Source organism: Mus caroli, unplaced genomic scaffold, assembly GCF_978045245.1.
Source record: "Mus caroli unplaced genomic scaffold, Mus_caroli_1 scaffold_14, whole genome shotgun sequence".
NCBI lineage: Eukaryota > Metazoa > Chordata > Mammalia > Rodentia > Muridae > Mus > Mus caroli.
This window is the reverse complement of record NW_028227269.1, coordinates 114721571-114737549: the sequence shown is the minus strand read 5'-3', so window position 1 is coordinate 114737549 and position 15979 is coordinate 114721571. Positions and strand designations below refer to the sequence as shown.

The window sequence follows — 15979 nt, the reverse complement described above, 5'->3', positions numbered from 1 at the left end:
GCATGAGGCCAGTCTCTTCCCTTAAGCAAATGTAGAACACTTATCTTTGGGGTATAGTACTGTTTCCATCATATCCAGAGCCCACTGGAGGCCAGTGTGCAAGCCCAGGGCACTGGGCCCCAAGCACTGTCACCAGTGCCTGGTGTGGCCTTTGCACGGTCTCTGAGCCCTTGAGACTGTTTCTCTAGAACAGTCTGTGTGGAGTACCCACAGCCTGCATCAGTTCTGGACTGGGAAGCATATGCCACCCAGAAAAGGTCCTTGAGACATAAGGACACAGAGTCAGCTTACATAGATGCACACCTGCCTTGTGAAGCCATCACTGTCTCTAGCTGTATAGCCGTCTGCTTGTGCTCTGTGCTGAGCTCAGGCCCTGGGAGGCTTCTGCAGGGTCCTCCAAGTATTTTATACTTCTTTATAGCACAATTTGCAAAATAAGTTGAATAGGATTCTGGGGGCAGAAATTCATCCATACACACAATAAGCAAATGCCTCATTTCTCAGCCTCGAGTCTGACGGGGAAAATTACAGAGCGGGGAATCACTCCCAGAGAAAAGACCTGTCACTCTCAAATTCCAGCAAAAGACCAGGACTACAAAGGCTGGGGAACGCTCCCGCACCTTTCGAGGAACAATCAGCACAAAGCTGTGCCTGACAGAGTGTGCACACAAAGGCCGCCTGGGATTTTTAGGGTTATTGGTGGAGCATAATTAGTAGTAACAGGACAAAAGTAAGGAAGAAACACACAAAGGCACAGAGGAAAAATGGTTCATTACGATGTGCTGGGCGGGAGAAAGGCCAATTACTCTGCAGGTTGGACACAAACCCAGGAGGCCGCCCTGAACCCAGTAGCCCTGGGGAGCTGCTGGTCTCCTCTGCAAGGACAAGGGCAGTGGGCACACAATGTCTTTAGGCACCTGCCAGACCCAAATGGTGGAGAAAAGCCCCGTACTCCCCCAGCTCCATAGGATGAGGGTGTGTGACCCCAGGGCGTCCTGCCTAAGGAAGATGGAGCCAGGCTGGAACCGGGCAGGGAGGCACTGACCATTGATGATCTTTAGGTGGCTTTTACTTTATTTTTCATTTTGTTTATTAGTGCTTACCCATTTGAACATATACTACTTTTATAATAAGAATCACCAGTAGAAATCATGTTTAAAATTCATAATGTTCTACGTTCAATGTGACATTTACAAAGCAGGCACGGACCGGTTGGGAAGTGTCTTTCGGGATGAGAAAGAACACCCAGAGAGTGTTTCTTATGTAATCATGTCTCCTCATTCATAGCTTAGCTTTATTTCAGTGGCTTCTATGTCATCCTGAGTTAACAGTTATGAAGGAGAACTTTCAGTCCTAAATGAGGTTGGCTGCTTCACACGGAACACCCCAAAGGGTCTCCCTGATGAGAGCTGTGGGTGGAGCAAGCCTCCACCACCTTCCTCACTCAAGGTCAAAGCAACAGCAGGCCCTTTACACACCTATCCTTCGCTCAGCAGAGGTCTCACTCTAAATGCTGCTACTGAGCCAACACCTCTGGATGAAGTGGTTCCAGCACCTCCAATGAGCCCTTTCCTGGTTCTTAGCTTCAAGGTTTCCAATATACGCATGTGCTTTTATACTTCCACATGGACAGATGCTGGCTATCCATGCATCAAGAAGACAGCCTTGCTGCCAGGCTCTGGACTGCTGTCTGACACCCACCACCTCCTGGGATTCCCCGTGCCTTAAGACCTGAGCTCTATGGCAGTGTGTGCACAGCTGGGTGATCTGAGGTGCTGTGCTTCACGGCACTGTGACTGAACAAAACAGGCCGCCGGGACATCAATGTTTGTCAAGCAGTACTGAGTAATGTTCCCCGTTTTGCAAGATGTTTTCTCAAAATAAAACTTAAAGACAGACACATTTCAACCGACATAAGAGAAGGATAGCTTTTTACCATTCTTCCCAATCTGGAACTGTTTCGGCAGCATCTGACGCTAGTAACAGACAACACAGCTACTGCAGTCACACCAGGCTCCTCAGAGCACACATCTCAGTCAGCCACAGTATGACTGTGTTTATGATGTTTCAGTCCATCCTGCCTCCCGAAACAAAGGTAGGGTCATTCCTGTCTTGTTGTGGGTTGCCCTGGTGTTGTTTGTATTCTGATGTTAATTCTTTTTTTAAGAGGGAAGATCTGCCCCAAGGAAGGGGAGATCATGTACTTGGGGTGATTTCATGTGAACCTTCTCCCCATTCTAGGTGGTCAAATAAAGGCCAGAGCCTGTGATTGGGCAGTGGAAGGAAAAGGTGAGGCTGGAGGTTTTAGAGAGTCAGGGAGGAGAGGAAGGAGATGGAGGAAGACAGAGGAAGAGGAGGTGGAAGGAAGATGGAACAGAATCACATGGCCTGGAGAAGCCTCAAGTAAGAAGGGAATCTCATAGCTGGGGAATAGAGCAGTGTAGTGATAAATCTGCCCAGTCTAGGCATGCAGCTTGTAAATATTGTAACTAAGTTGTGTGCTTTTTGCACAGGCTTATTGGGGTTGGAGATTTACTGCAACACTGTCTTCTGTTCCCAGGGTGGAGGGCCCCACAACGGGGGCTTCAAAAGATACTTGTTTGTAGCACCCAGGTAGGTAGAGTACTTTAAGAGTCCTGGACACACTACACCAGAGAGTAGTGTGAGTCCTCGAAAGAGCCACCTTTTAGAATGGAAGTCAAATCTTGCCAGCAGCAGCCAGCAGCAGCCCAACCTTCCTGAGTGATACGTGAGAGATCACTTGGTTCTCAGTGGCCCTGGAAGAAGAGAGCTGGGAATGCCATCTCCTGCCCCACTTCAAAGTTCCAAAGACGCAGGCATCCTTTCTGACATGCAGGCAGCTCAATGCCTGGAGGTGAGGACCTGAAACTAAATCACTCCTCAGGCTCAGCAGCTGCCAAAAGTTACTGACTGACATGTCCCAGAGCTCAACCAACAGCGTGGCTCTCACCGAAACAGTCCTTCTCTTTCAAGGTTTCATCTCTGGTGTTTCTGAGGAACGGGGCATTGAAATCAGGGGAGCGGTGTAAGAATGAAAACAGGAGGTAGCAATTCAACGAGCATGCTCGCTCTTACATAATCCGCGGGCAAGACGGGTTTCTATAAGAAGTTGCAATGCTTCACCTGAAAGTGGGATCTTCAGATGCAGAGCAGGGAACACTGAATGTGCCACGCCCAGACTCTTCTGGGTGTTGCTGCAGCTTATAGGACAGGAAAATAAAACCCCTGCCTCCAACGTCTGAGCACTCCCCACACTGGAACTTTCAAGTGCTTGGGGTGTGGGTGGGGAAGTAGTGAATCCCAAGCCCACCAAGTTCCCCAGGATCTCAGCAAAGGAAACCAGCCTTCCTCGGACATTCATGACTCAGTTTCAAATCAGACAGTTTGAAATAGCCGAGTCAGTGGGAAATCAATCATTTGTCTTAGGGGGGCAGCATGGGCCTGCCTTGGAGAGGCTGGGACCTTCCTAGCATTCTATTTAGTAAAAGGCAATGGGCAATCACCACTGACATCTTCACTAGCAACATCTGTAGCACACTCTTCTCAGTCTCTGGGAACCATGCACAGTGGTTTGCCAGGGTTGGAAATGGCCTCCCTGCACAGCGGCTCTTTACACATCAATATCTTAGTTCAGTGTATTGACTGCTCTCCATTGATCACCCAAAGGCCCCCTGCCAGGTGCTGCAGTCTGTGCAGATGCGGCCCTGGGGGGGAAACCGAGGCGGGCCTCAGCCCGGTGCTGGAGGCAGGGCAGGTCATACAGGAAGAGTGGCAACTGTGCATGTGTGCATGGCTATAAATGGGGAGGGTGTGAACGGGGGAGGGGGTGAAAACCACAGGACTCAGCCTGGTGTTCAGATGAGGTTAGTCCCCTGGGCCAGAATGGGGTCTGAGCACACAGGGCTGACAGATGGGAATGGTGGGCACTGAGGAGAAGCAGGGCCTCTCCAGGGCGGAGGGTCAGAACAAAGGCTCAGAGCAGAAGAGCCCAGGAGTGGCTTGAGGCTGGGAGAAGAGGGGCCTAGGACACAAAAGGTATTCAGGCTTCCATTCTGCTGTTGCTTAATTAAGCCAAAGGGCAGGGCCATGGAGGCTGTGTGTGTGTGCTGAAGCAGCTGCTCTGGGGCTCATCAGCCCCTTCCCCCTCTTCCCTCTCCACCCTCTCCTCCAATGCAGACCTCAGAAAGCAAAGGAGTGCCTCTCTGTGGGGTGTGGGGGTGTGCAGGTCCCTGCCTGGGGTTTCATGTCCATGACACTACTGAGGGTCCCCCTGCACCTGAGGGACAGAGTCTGCTACTCTGTTGGAGGGAAACTTGTGAGTGGGCAGGGGTCCAACTTGTCCAGAGGAGGGGATGAACCAGGGAGTCACAGCCTAGGGCACTGCTGGCCAGAGCATCTTCCCCACTAAGGCGAAGCTCTGTTGCACAGCTGCACTGAGTCAGCCTGAGGTGTGGAACTGTGACCATGAAGGCAAAGGTAAGTAAACAGAAAGCCACAGTACAGCCCCATCTCAGGGCTCCAGAAGCATGGCCCATTTCTCTGCCCCCCAGTTTCACTTGGGGAGGGAGGGAGTCACTTAAGGCTTAGCATTTTTATTCTCCACTGAATCTGGGAGAGAAGAAGAAAGCCACAGGGGTCTGGGTGGGGTCTGAATAACACAGGTCTGCAAAGTAAAAATAATTTCCATCTCAATTAATTGTCTTGATTTACTTACAAAACTTGATTTTATTTTCTCCTGCTTAAAACCTCTCTGTCTCTGTGCAGGGCACTGGGTGTGTTTGCCTAGTGCTTTTTCATGGGGACTATCTATCTGGCTTTGCTCCTGGACATCTGATATATCTGGTTTCAGTATATTTCAGGGCCTATACAATTGTATTCTGTGGGTGCTTCTTTATGTAACTTCATTTTGCTTCACTGTCTTTGAGGGGAGAAAAAAGGAAAATGACGGCACTCTTTAACTATATTTAAAAGAACAAAACAAAAACAAAAATAACAGGCTTCCAGCTATCCTCAGCAGATTTCTGTTCCCGTATAGTTGGTGTGACAGTCGCCCTACACACAGGTTCTGTGTAAACTTTTCTAATTGATCTGCTATGCTATGTCACAAGTCACATTGTATTCTTCAAACAATGTGTCCTGGATTTTTAGACAGTCACCTTTACTTACTAGTGTGATTATAATAATTAAGTACCTGTATGTATGGACACATACAACCTTACATCCAGATACTTAATTCTGCTGGTTGTTATACAAGATTTGCTAAAACAAATCTTGTGGGTTCAGAATGTAGTTCTGTTGGTAGAATATTTGTTTGTATAGAGTCCTGGTGGGGAGGGGGGTTCTATATTTATTTATTTATTTATTTATTTTTGTTCAACTTGAGACACAAGCTAGAGTCTTCGAGGAAGAGAAAACCTCAGCTGAGAAAATGCCTTCCTCAGGTTGGCCCGTAAAAAAGTCTGTAGGTCATTTCTTTGATTTATGATTGATGTGAGACGACCCAGCCTACTGTGTGTGGTGCTGCTATCCCTGGGTCCTGTACTGAAAAGAAAGCCAGCCTGGCAAGAAAAGGAGCAAGCCAGTTTCCAGTGTCCCTCCATGGCTTCTGCTTTAGCTGCTGCCTCCAGGTTCCTGCTTGAGTTTCTGCCCTGGCTTCCCTTCATAACAAATTGTGATGTTGAAGTGTAAGCTAAATAAACCTTTTTCCCTCTAAGCTACTTTCGATTATGCTGTTTTACCACAGCAATAAACTAAGAGTAAACGGAGGCACTGAACACGCACAAAGCCCTGGTTTCAATGTCTAGTACGATGTACCAGTCATCCTGGTGCATACATGAAAGCCAACACATTTGGGAGGTAGAGACAGGAGGAGCAGAGTTCAAGGTGAGCCTGGGCCATGTAACATTGTCTCAAAAGAAAATCTTTAAAGACTGCCGGCTCTTTTGTGTTTGTATAAATGACCCACCCACTACACTCACATCATGATTGCCAGTAATTTTCCTAAGCAGAAACTGAACACTTAGGGCATCAGAGTATAAGTGAGGAATGAAGGAAGAAAAGAAGGAAGGGAAGGAGGGAAGGCCAGAAAGAGGGAGGGAGGGAGCAAGGGAGGGAAGGAGGGAGAGAAAGACAGAGGTAGAGACAGAGACACAGAGAGAGACAGAGACAGAGAGAGACAGAGAAAGGCACACAGATGCACAGAGAGAGAGGCACACACACAGGGAGAGAGACAGAGAGTCAGAGACAGAGAGACAGACAGAGAGACAGAGAGGGAACAGAATGAAGATCACTGCTACAGGGTTCTCACTGTGAACAGGCACAGTCACTCCCAGACCTACACTGAGAGCACCATGTACCCACCCCTCTGCCTTTCCCAAGCTTCTGCCTTGAGCCCCGGGGAGACTCCTTTTCTCTGGTCTCCTCCTTTCTCCCGGGCCAATCCCAGGCTCTTATTTGCTCCAAGTCCTCATACTCCTCACCTGCTACCCCGAGCTCCTTTGGCATCTTCGGAGTCAATTGTCTCTACCAGGCACACACAACACTGGAGTCCTTCACAAACGCTGGTGCCACCTTCATAAGAAACCAAGTTTAGCAAGTCCTGGCTAGCTTGGAATATTCTCCTGTTAGAAGATATAAGTCTTGTGGTCTTGCTCCATGCTTTACAATTCTCAGACCTTAATGTTGCCTGGGTCTCCTGAAGTGTTCACATCTCAGGATCAGCTCCATGTGCCCAGGGGCTTAGGACAGAACCCACACTCAGTGAACCTACCACCCAGGGCTGGAGAGGGAACAGAGGAGTTCCAGACCCAAGGGGGTGTCCTACAGATCCAGAGCCTGGCAGCTGCTCAAAAGCCCTTGCAGCGCAGAGGAGCATCCTCTGCACATTTTCTCCCAGGCCTCGGGTTAAACTGCTTCCCCAGGTCTCAGTCTTGGGTTTACACTTTGCTGGGTTGACATCTGCAAGCAACCTTCACCCCCACCCCAGTCCTTCCTGGTCTGACTGCAGTTGCTTTCCTCAAAGCTCTCTTTCTCTGTATGGCTAGGAAGCTCTCCTTTGTATCCCTGGGCCTCACCAGGCCCCTTACCCTGCCAGTGTAGATCTGTTGAGAGCTTCCTGAAAAGCAGCACTACCCGTGGGTGACATCATCACACACTGGAGCATGTTGTCCCCTGCCTTTGCCCACAGTCTGCTCTGCAGCTGCCATGGTCACCTTAGAAACTGAGACTTTACAAGTACTTCACTCCTACACCAAGGCTCTTTACCCTAGGGAGTTGCCAGCTTTGTTGAATATGGACCAAGGAGTCACGTGCCCTGGCTGCGAGGCTCCTCTGCCCTGGAGGGAGTCCAGCTGTGCTGTGTGGGTCCCTCTGCTTTCTGTTAGGATGCACACAGCTCACCCATGTTCTCTTTACCTGCTCCGACCTCCTAGTGTCCCCCTTGGTATGTGTCAGCTCCCCATTTCTTCTACTCCTTTTTAAGCCCCAGCCGAGTCCACCTCTATGTTCCTGTTTACTCAGCTTTTATCCCAGAGATCTGACTAATGGCAGTGGGATTCTCCTCACTGGCATTTCCTATCCAGGCACTCTCACCTTGGTGTGACCTTGCCAGGCATTGAAGGATATAACTACAGATCCTTAACACTGACCAGAATTCAGTACTATCTGAAGGCCCTAGACTCAGGACTCACAGGAACATCTTAGCCCCTCCAGCGACATTCCACAGAAGTTCGCCCCTCTCTGTGGGAGGGCCTGCCTGGTGGGTCTTCCCTGTTTCTCCTAGTATGTGTTTTCTTTGCAGATTCTACTTCTGAGACACTCTGAATCAAGATCCAAGGCCAAATCAACCCCATCTATGGGGAAACACATGACAAAATAGAGATGTGCGTCAGGACCCCACACAACTCATCACTCGTCAGAACACGCTGCATGAAGCCCCAAATCACCTTTGGCTCTTAGTTCAAATAATGAGAAAGAAAGAAATTTACAATATGAATAATGCAGAAAGAATTCAATTCAGCAGATAAGGAGACACAGACCATTGTTCTTTGACTGTGGTCGCTAAAAAAACGAGAGGCTGCCCATCCATCAGAGCTCATACTGCCCTTTCTACAGCTTGCAAGCACACTCCCAGCACTCGGTGGCTTGAATCAGCAGTCTTCACTACTGCACCAGCTTGAAGTGGATCCATGATTCCTGCCTTAATACCTAACCTGCCTGATCTGAGGCATCTCAGGCACCACAAAATGCCTTACCCACACTCCTGCACGGTTGGTCTCTCTTCTTTTATGACCCCATACATTTGTAAGCTGACCAGAGGAGACCCGTCTGCTGGAAAACTATTATCTTAGTATCACACCATAGATGTTTGCTAACATGATGTACCTAACATCTCATCTCTAAACAGTCATAAACCAAGAAGTGAGGGGTGTCCCTATTTTCTCTCTTCTGTAGGTCCTTCTACCAGGGGAGGACTTTGGTGATAGGTTGAGGGTGTCATGAACACATGGGTGGCAGGTGAGTGCTGTGGTCGGAGTGTGCTCATAGTCTAGAAGCTGCTGCCCTAATATGGTCCTTGAATGAGTATCACTGGAGATGTGGGGCAAGTCAGGGACATCTGGAGTCAGTTTTGCTCTCCTGTCTAACAGGGAAGCAAGGACCTCAGCTCAAATGATCCTTGTGGCTGTCCTTTACAGAGCTGGCTGAGGGAACAGAATTGAAGAATGTGCGTTAGGGAACCCCAGGAAGGGTAGTGGCCATCAGAGCAGTTTCCAATTTTTCTAGAGGTGGCTTTTTCTTGATTCTAGCAGTAAAATTAATAAGGTAAGCTAGAAGTGTGCCCATGCTTCTGAGAGGACTCATACTTCCCAAAGATGCCACTCACCTGCCCTGTACCATCTAGACAGCAGAAAGTAGCCAAGAAAAGCCACCTCTGGTATAGGAAGGATGAATTAATGACCTTTATTCTTCTCTATCCCTCACATAAAGCTTCCTAGGAACTATTATTTAAAAAATGAACAGGTCTGCTAATAAACCACAGAAGTAAAATCAAACAGTACCATATTAACAAAAGGAAACCAGGGCTGGTGAGATGGCTCAGGGGGTAAGAGCACCCGACTGCTCTTCTGAAGGTCCAGAGTTCAAATCCCAGCAACCACATGGTGGCTCACAACCATCCGTAACGAGATCTGGCGCCCTCTTCTGGAGTGTCTGAAGACAGCTACAGTGTACTTACATATAATAAGTAAATAAATCTTTAAAAAAAACAAACAAACAAAAAAAAAGGAAACCATCAAATCAGGCCTTAGGACCCTCATGAACTATTGGCTCCAATACCTCTTACTTCTACATGCCTCACTAAGTGGCTTGCTGTTTTAAAGACCAGCTAACTAAGAGTGTCCTGTGGTCTAGGACGGGTGGCATGCTATACTTTGCTTACATATTTCTCTGGCCATCTTCCAGTTTTGGTGTTCTCTGAGGATGGGTCTCACCTCAGGAGCTGTGCCTGAGGAAGCATTTCTTGCCCAGGCACCTCTGGAGAACACTGATCTGGGAACTGTATGCTTTGAAGTTTACAGTTTATGAGAAGAATGAACTCTAAATGGCTTCGCTCTGGAAAAATACTCAGGCCTGAGCTTGCAGAAGCACTCTGGTCACTGCAGCTCAGCATACACATGTTTTATCGGGGAATGGGCACACAGACATATGATATCTTCAGACAGGGAACGGGCAGATGCTGCAGACAGGACATGGACACAGGCTTCAGACAAGGAGTGAACACATGCTACACACAGAGAATGGGCACGTGTTTCAGACAGGGAATCAGACATTGAGGACTGATGAGCAACTTTCTCTTTGGCATGTTTCCTTGGATGTCACAGTCCAATCTCAAGACACATGCAATTGGTTACCAATTCAAGGGTCATTTAGCATGTGCTTAATTTATAGCATGGTCCAGTAATGTTTCAGGACATCATAGGCCCAGGAAAAGTAGGAGGAGACCCCCTTGGAAGTGCTGACTACTCTACACTCTGTAATGTTTGTAAAGATAAAATAGAAGCACTCCAATTCCTAGGACTGACTGTTCAGTAAGCAGAATTGTCCCTAACAACATTACATGTTAGGGTGTCTGTCTAATTTTGAAACAAAAGAGATTTTGCTTCTGGGATATTTGCACAAAAATATTACTTCAACCTGAAAATTTACTCGTAAAGCTGGGACAGCTATCCCAAAACACGTATTCAAGTCCAATGGAAAAGGCTTTCCTAAAACCTGTGGTGGGGTCAAGTGTGTCCAGGAGGAATTCAGTGTGTTTCTGACTTAATTAGAAGGCATCCAATCCTTTCCCCATTACATGACTAGTGATTACACCAATTATGGAAGATTGAAGTCACCTCGACAAGGAAGTGTCTATTAATTCATAGGAGACTGAACCAATGTGTAACTGGTCATCTTCTCCAGAACTCAGCTTCCCTCGGCAGAGGTGAGCAGGTCCCTTAGCACAAGTGCACCGAGCACCCTCAGAGTGCAGCAATCACCAGGCTCTGTCATTACATTTATAATCACTGGCTAATGGAAGCCACAACAACCAAGCGACATTTAGTGAGTCCATTTTCAGGCAGGCCCCTAGCGTGACGCACCCTTTCCTCTGGGTTTGGTTCCAAAAGGCCTCCAAGTACACAAGGAAGCCTGCTGGGTATTGTGAAATAAACCATCAAAAGAGAAGTTGCTGAACATTCTGTAAGAGTCTCTGCTCCTGTCTTGGGGAGGGAGAGTGGGCCAGCAGAATACTAAACTCACTCACTGCTCAGAGATGATCAAAGCCATAAAAAAAAAAAAAAAAAAGATGCAGAATTCAAAGGGACTAGGAAAGAAGAGGGGAGAATGTCTTCTAATCATCTAACAACTTATTTTTGGCATAGTTTTTACCCAATTACCTCCCACAGAACTGGGACACCTGTGTGAGTAAGAGGCAAGAAGTAGCCAGGGACTGACCATCATGATTCTGTGCCTTTCAATGAGTGGATACACAGACCTACGTGCTCGTATAGGCATGTAAGCATGTGTACGTGCACACACGTAGCATAGGAAGGCAACTATGAAAAAAAAAGGTAAACAAAGTTGTTTTGTTTTTGGGTTATGTGGGGGGTGAGGTCATGAAGGACAGGCGTAACTCAAGCATGTTTTATAAATTTAGAGGAAAACAACACATTGAAGCAATGAGGAAAGCTCTGTTGAAGTTCACAGTGACCTTTGAACATGTATTTCAGCTGTCCAAAATTTAAAAGCATGAACAAATTAAGCTTCACTGTATTAGCTGAGGTGACTGTGGCTAATACCTTGGAACAAGATCAAAAGCAAGAACCTGCCAAGAAGATTTGGTTTTCAGGAGGGGGGGGCAGAGAGAGAGAGAGAGAGAGAGAGAGAAGAGAGAAAGCAAGAAAGTGAGAGAGCCAGCTCAGAAGTTGAGAGAGCTCCCTACTCTTTCAGATAGCCAGAATTTGTTTCCCAGCATCTATACTGGGTGGCTCACAGCCACCTACAGCTGTTCTAGCTCCTAGGAATCTAATACCCTCTTCTGGCTTCTGTGGGCTCCAACACACGTGTGGCATCCCCCACCCATTCTCTCTCCATCCCTTCCTCCCCTCTCTTCCTTCTCCCTCCTTCTCCCTTCTTTCTGCCTCCCTTTCTCTCTCCCTCCCCTTTCTCCTTTCCTCTCTATCTCTGCCTCCTCTTCCTCTCTCCCTCCCTCCCTCCCTCCCTCCCTCCTTCTCTCCCTCTCTCTTTCTCTCTCTCTTACCTCTTTCTTTTCCTCTCTCTCCCCTCCCCCTCTTGTTCACCCATGGGGCATCAACATATATATACAAATACAGGAGAAGAAAAGGTGAACATGTTTAGAGATGTTTTCAAGGGTCTAATAATTCATATTCAAGACTGCTTTGAGGCCATTTCAAGATGGTCATTCATAGCCCATGGCACATGGTTATGTGCCTGGCTGGCAGTGGTGGAGTTTACACCTATGCCTCAAAGGTGCTGCATGAAGGGCAGAGCACAGGAGAAGTCTCCCAGTTCCTGTTGAGACGATCCTACTACCCACACTGGCCCTGGCGCTGTCTACCATGAGGAATCTCTTTGGGGGCTATGTGGAGAAAGGCAAGTTACAGCCAGAGGTTGTATGTGGAGCCCACAGCATCTTAATCTCTATGCCTCCCTCCCCTTTCTTCACAGTCAGAACACCTGTACTCTGCTGTGTTCTCACTACACGAGCATGTAGCTCTTTCACTTCCAAGGTAACATTACATTCTGTTGGTAACCACACATAGTGTTCTGCCATCTACGAACATCCCTGGGTAACTTTCAACCCACTCACAGCATAACGTTTTCCCCCTTTATAAACTTAAAATAATGAACTATTCTTCTGTCCCCACAAAAAATAAAACAAAACAAAACAACAACAACAAAAAACACAGCGGCAAAGTGTTCATTTGTTCCTGTGATCACTGAAAAAAAGTGTGACAAACTCCAATCACAGTCTCAATGACACAATAAGCAAATATGGAAGCATAAAATATATACATATTGTATATTCATATATAATATATGAATTGGTAATTAAATCTATGGTAGGCAAAACACTGAGGTACATTCTCACACACAAAGATTTAGTAGTAGGTACATTCATTCAAGAAGACCCTATTCCTGAAATTTGTAGTTGCATGTTATAGGGTTTTTTTTTTTTAAAATTACATTTATTTATCGAGCGATCACGCCATATGGTGTGTGTGTGGGTCAGAGGATAACTTGTGGGAGTTTTTTTTCCTTCCACCATGTGGATTCTGGAAATAGGGACTTTCACTAGCTGAGCCATCTCACAGGCTTCTCAGCTTTGCTCTTTTGGCTTAAAAAGAAGATTTTAAAACATGAAGGTTGTTTCAATGACAACAATGGAAAATTCAAAGCCATAAGACCACATAGACAAATACAGTGCTTCTTATTTCCAGAGAAGCCTTGAGTAACCACAGCTGTGAGCTTTCAATGCATCCAGCTAAACCCAAAGCTGACAACCACGTGATCACCATGTGCTGAGGCCTGGCCTGCTGAAAACAAGCCAAAGCAACAAGACTGCCCTGCATGAATGGCAGAGCACAGGGGAAGTCTCCCAGCTCCTTCCAAGGAGCCTGCTGGTTGGATGAGAGCAGACCCCATCTTATCAGGGAAACTTGGTATAATGACACTGGTCAATGACTTCAGAAATAAGCCCAGTCATTTCACTTCCAACTTTTTTCTAGATCCTATTTTTGAAGAAAAACTTTCCCCCATCTTTTCTTTTTTATTACTCTGGACTGAAGAAAAGCACACATTTCATTTATTGTCGGGATTACAGATTCTTATTAAACAAACCAGAGCTCATTATAAAATCAATATCAACTTAACCACCATGCCCCCAGGAGGAACACAAAAAGGTCACTCTAAGAAATTCAAACAGTTTTCTTGCTGCAAGGACATGATTTTAATCACAGATACTATTAATTAGAGCTGTCACCAGGAAGAGTTTTTTTTTCCCCTTTTGTTGTTAATTATCACAAACTAAGTATGCATAAGTATGCATTTTTCTACCCACAATCTTATAAAAATTAGTCATTTCTGCATGCGAGTCCAACCTTTCATTCTATCAATATTTTATATTTGAATTTCAAAGTATATCAAAGGATGCCATGCTTTATGGAAACCTCCGTCCTTATGATCTCTGTCTCTCTCACACAGAAAGAACTGAGGAGTGTGGAGTGTGATTATTTATTTATGCTCTGACACTTGCTTGGCCCTGAGGACCTAGCATCCTGTATTGATGGTCTTGCTCAATAGAATTTCTGGGTAAATTCTTACTAGTTTATGTGACATTTTTTTCCAGGCTGCTTCTTCAAACGTGTTTTTCCCCCCCTTTGGCTTTGAAGCAAAGCTATGTGCCATGTGCCTGAAATACCATCCTCAATTCATTTGAAGTTGCCATTTCTTTATAAGAAAAAGATCATCCTGACCAGGCGTGTGACCCTCCTTCAGAAAACCAGAGGTTTCCTCCATTCAGTCATGATGATAAGAATTTTGAAACAGGACCAAAAGCTGTCTCCTCATCTCTTTTAAGCAAAGGGGCTTTATACATTCTTCTCAACTAGCCATATGTGGCGGATGCAGAACAACCACAGAGCAAGGGGCAGCCAGCTCAGACCAGCTGAGGGTGACGCCTGGACAGTCACTGCATGTCCTGAGAGAGCCGGAGAGCTCGCTGAAGTAACTTCAAGAACAGAACAGACAGCATTTGCTTTATATACTGTGTGATGTGAATTACTGATAAGACATTAGACAGCACAGACATGTGGTTAGAAAAGACAAAAGATTCAATAAATTGGAGAAAACCTTAAACTGCATATTGATTAAATTTTTAAATGTAGCAATCAAGTAAGTAATTTTATAACCCTAAATAGATTAATACATTTAGAGCTAAATGATATTTTATATTAAAAATTTGAACTCCCTGACTTCTATATATTTTGGGCTTGCGTTGCTGTTGAGTGGAGTCACAGTTTCATTTTAGCAAGTCATTCATTATGAAACTGTTGATTATGCCCCTTGTGTTTTGACTCTGGCGCTCACACTTCTCCGGGCTTCTGCTCTACTCCCAGGCACGTTGGGTGCCTGTCTGTGTTTCTAGCACACATAGCACACAGCTGCCACTGCTGACTCATGAAGACATATGCACTCTACATTCCATTTATCAGTATTAGGTTTCACTTTATCCAAACAATAGCAGAGGGTGGCAACAGATCAGGTCAAAAGATCCCTTCCTATAAGACCCCCAAGGAAGTTGATTTAAGAGCCATCTTCACACATCTACACAACCAATCCATCTTGCAACTGTGGCGTGTTTCATTAATAGTGGCCAGATTAAGATAACAGACAATGCATAATTCATGTATTGTACTTTTTCCACATTTCTAATTAGCAACCCACTTTCTACAGCTAATGTAAGACTACCCAGAAACGGTGTAAGATTAATACAGAGCCATAAAATTGTGGTTGCAAGGTATTTACATGAATGCTAATGAGAAGTTTCAAACTGTCATCATAAAAGAGCCTGTACTGTGACTTCATGAGGGAGTACAGAGGGTGAGAGAGGGGACAGACTGCCCCCCTCCTCCACTCCCAAATCAAGTTTGACAAATCCAAGGAGAAAACTTTGAAAAGTTTATTTTTACCTGGTAGGCTTCAGTGGCATCTGCACTGGGGTCAGCGCCTAATCCAGACAATTTGTCCTTCAGCTTGTAGTGTGAGTTGTGGCGGAGGCAGTAGGCAAGGCTGGAAGCCAGGAGAACCCCCAGGATGCAGGCAATGGAGAGGAAGGTGAGCAAAATGAACTTGGTAGAGTCCTCTTGCTCTTCCTGATGGGGCAGGAGTTTGAGCTTTCCCTTCTGCGGGGAGGAGAAGAGGGAGGAGAACAGGTTACTACTCAGGGGACCTTGACTCCAGCAGAACACCCCCTCCAGACTTAGAGCAGCCTCAACATGAGGGGGCTGTGCAGGGACACACGTGCAAAGAAGTTCCAACACCACAACACCTCCAGACCGAATTTCTATTAAGCAGAAGTCAAGAGTAACCCCAATGGTGGCTGTTCTTCAAACTTAATAACGTAAAGTATTTGGTACCCAACTTGCTGCTTTAAGTAAAACAAAATGTACATCATTCCTAATCAGATACAGATTTTGTCCAGAGCATGTAATCCAGCACATGCTTGGCAGGAGTTGGGTAAAATGTTAACAGAACTAAACAGTCCCCAGTCCCAGTAGAATGCACTGGCCAGAGTCTTCATAGCTCTGGGACATGGCTTCTTGCTCTAGAAGACATTCTGTGGGTTAATGCAACCAGCTCTAGTCACTCTCTATAAGCACAGACTCCAACTACTGGTACC

General features: G+C 46.2%; 1 protein-coding gene across 1 annotated transcript in view; it reads right to left on the bottom strand.

Moving 5' to 3' along the window:
- Ptprn2 (protein tyrosine phosphatase receptor type N2) overlaps positions 1-15979 on the bottom strand; it is an 808594-nt gene that overhangs the window by 108597 nt on the left and 684018 nt on the right. The window contains exon 13 of the mRNA XM_021179074.3: positions 15270-15482. Within this exon, the coding sequence (XP_021034733.1) occupies positions 15270-15482 (213 nt within the window). The remainder of the gene's footprint in view (positions 1-15269; positions 15483-15979) is intronic.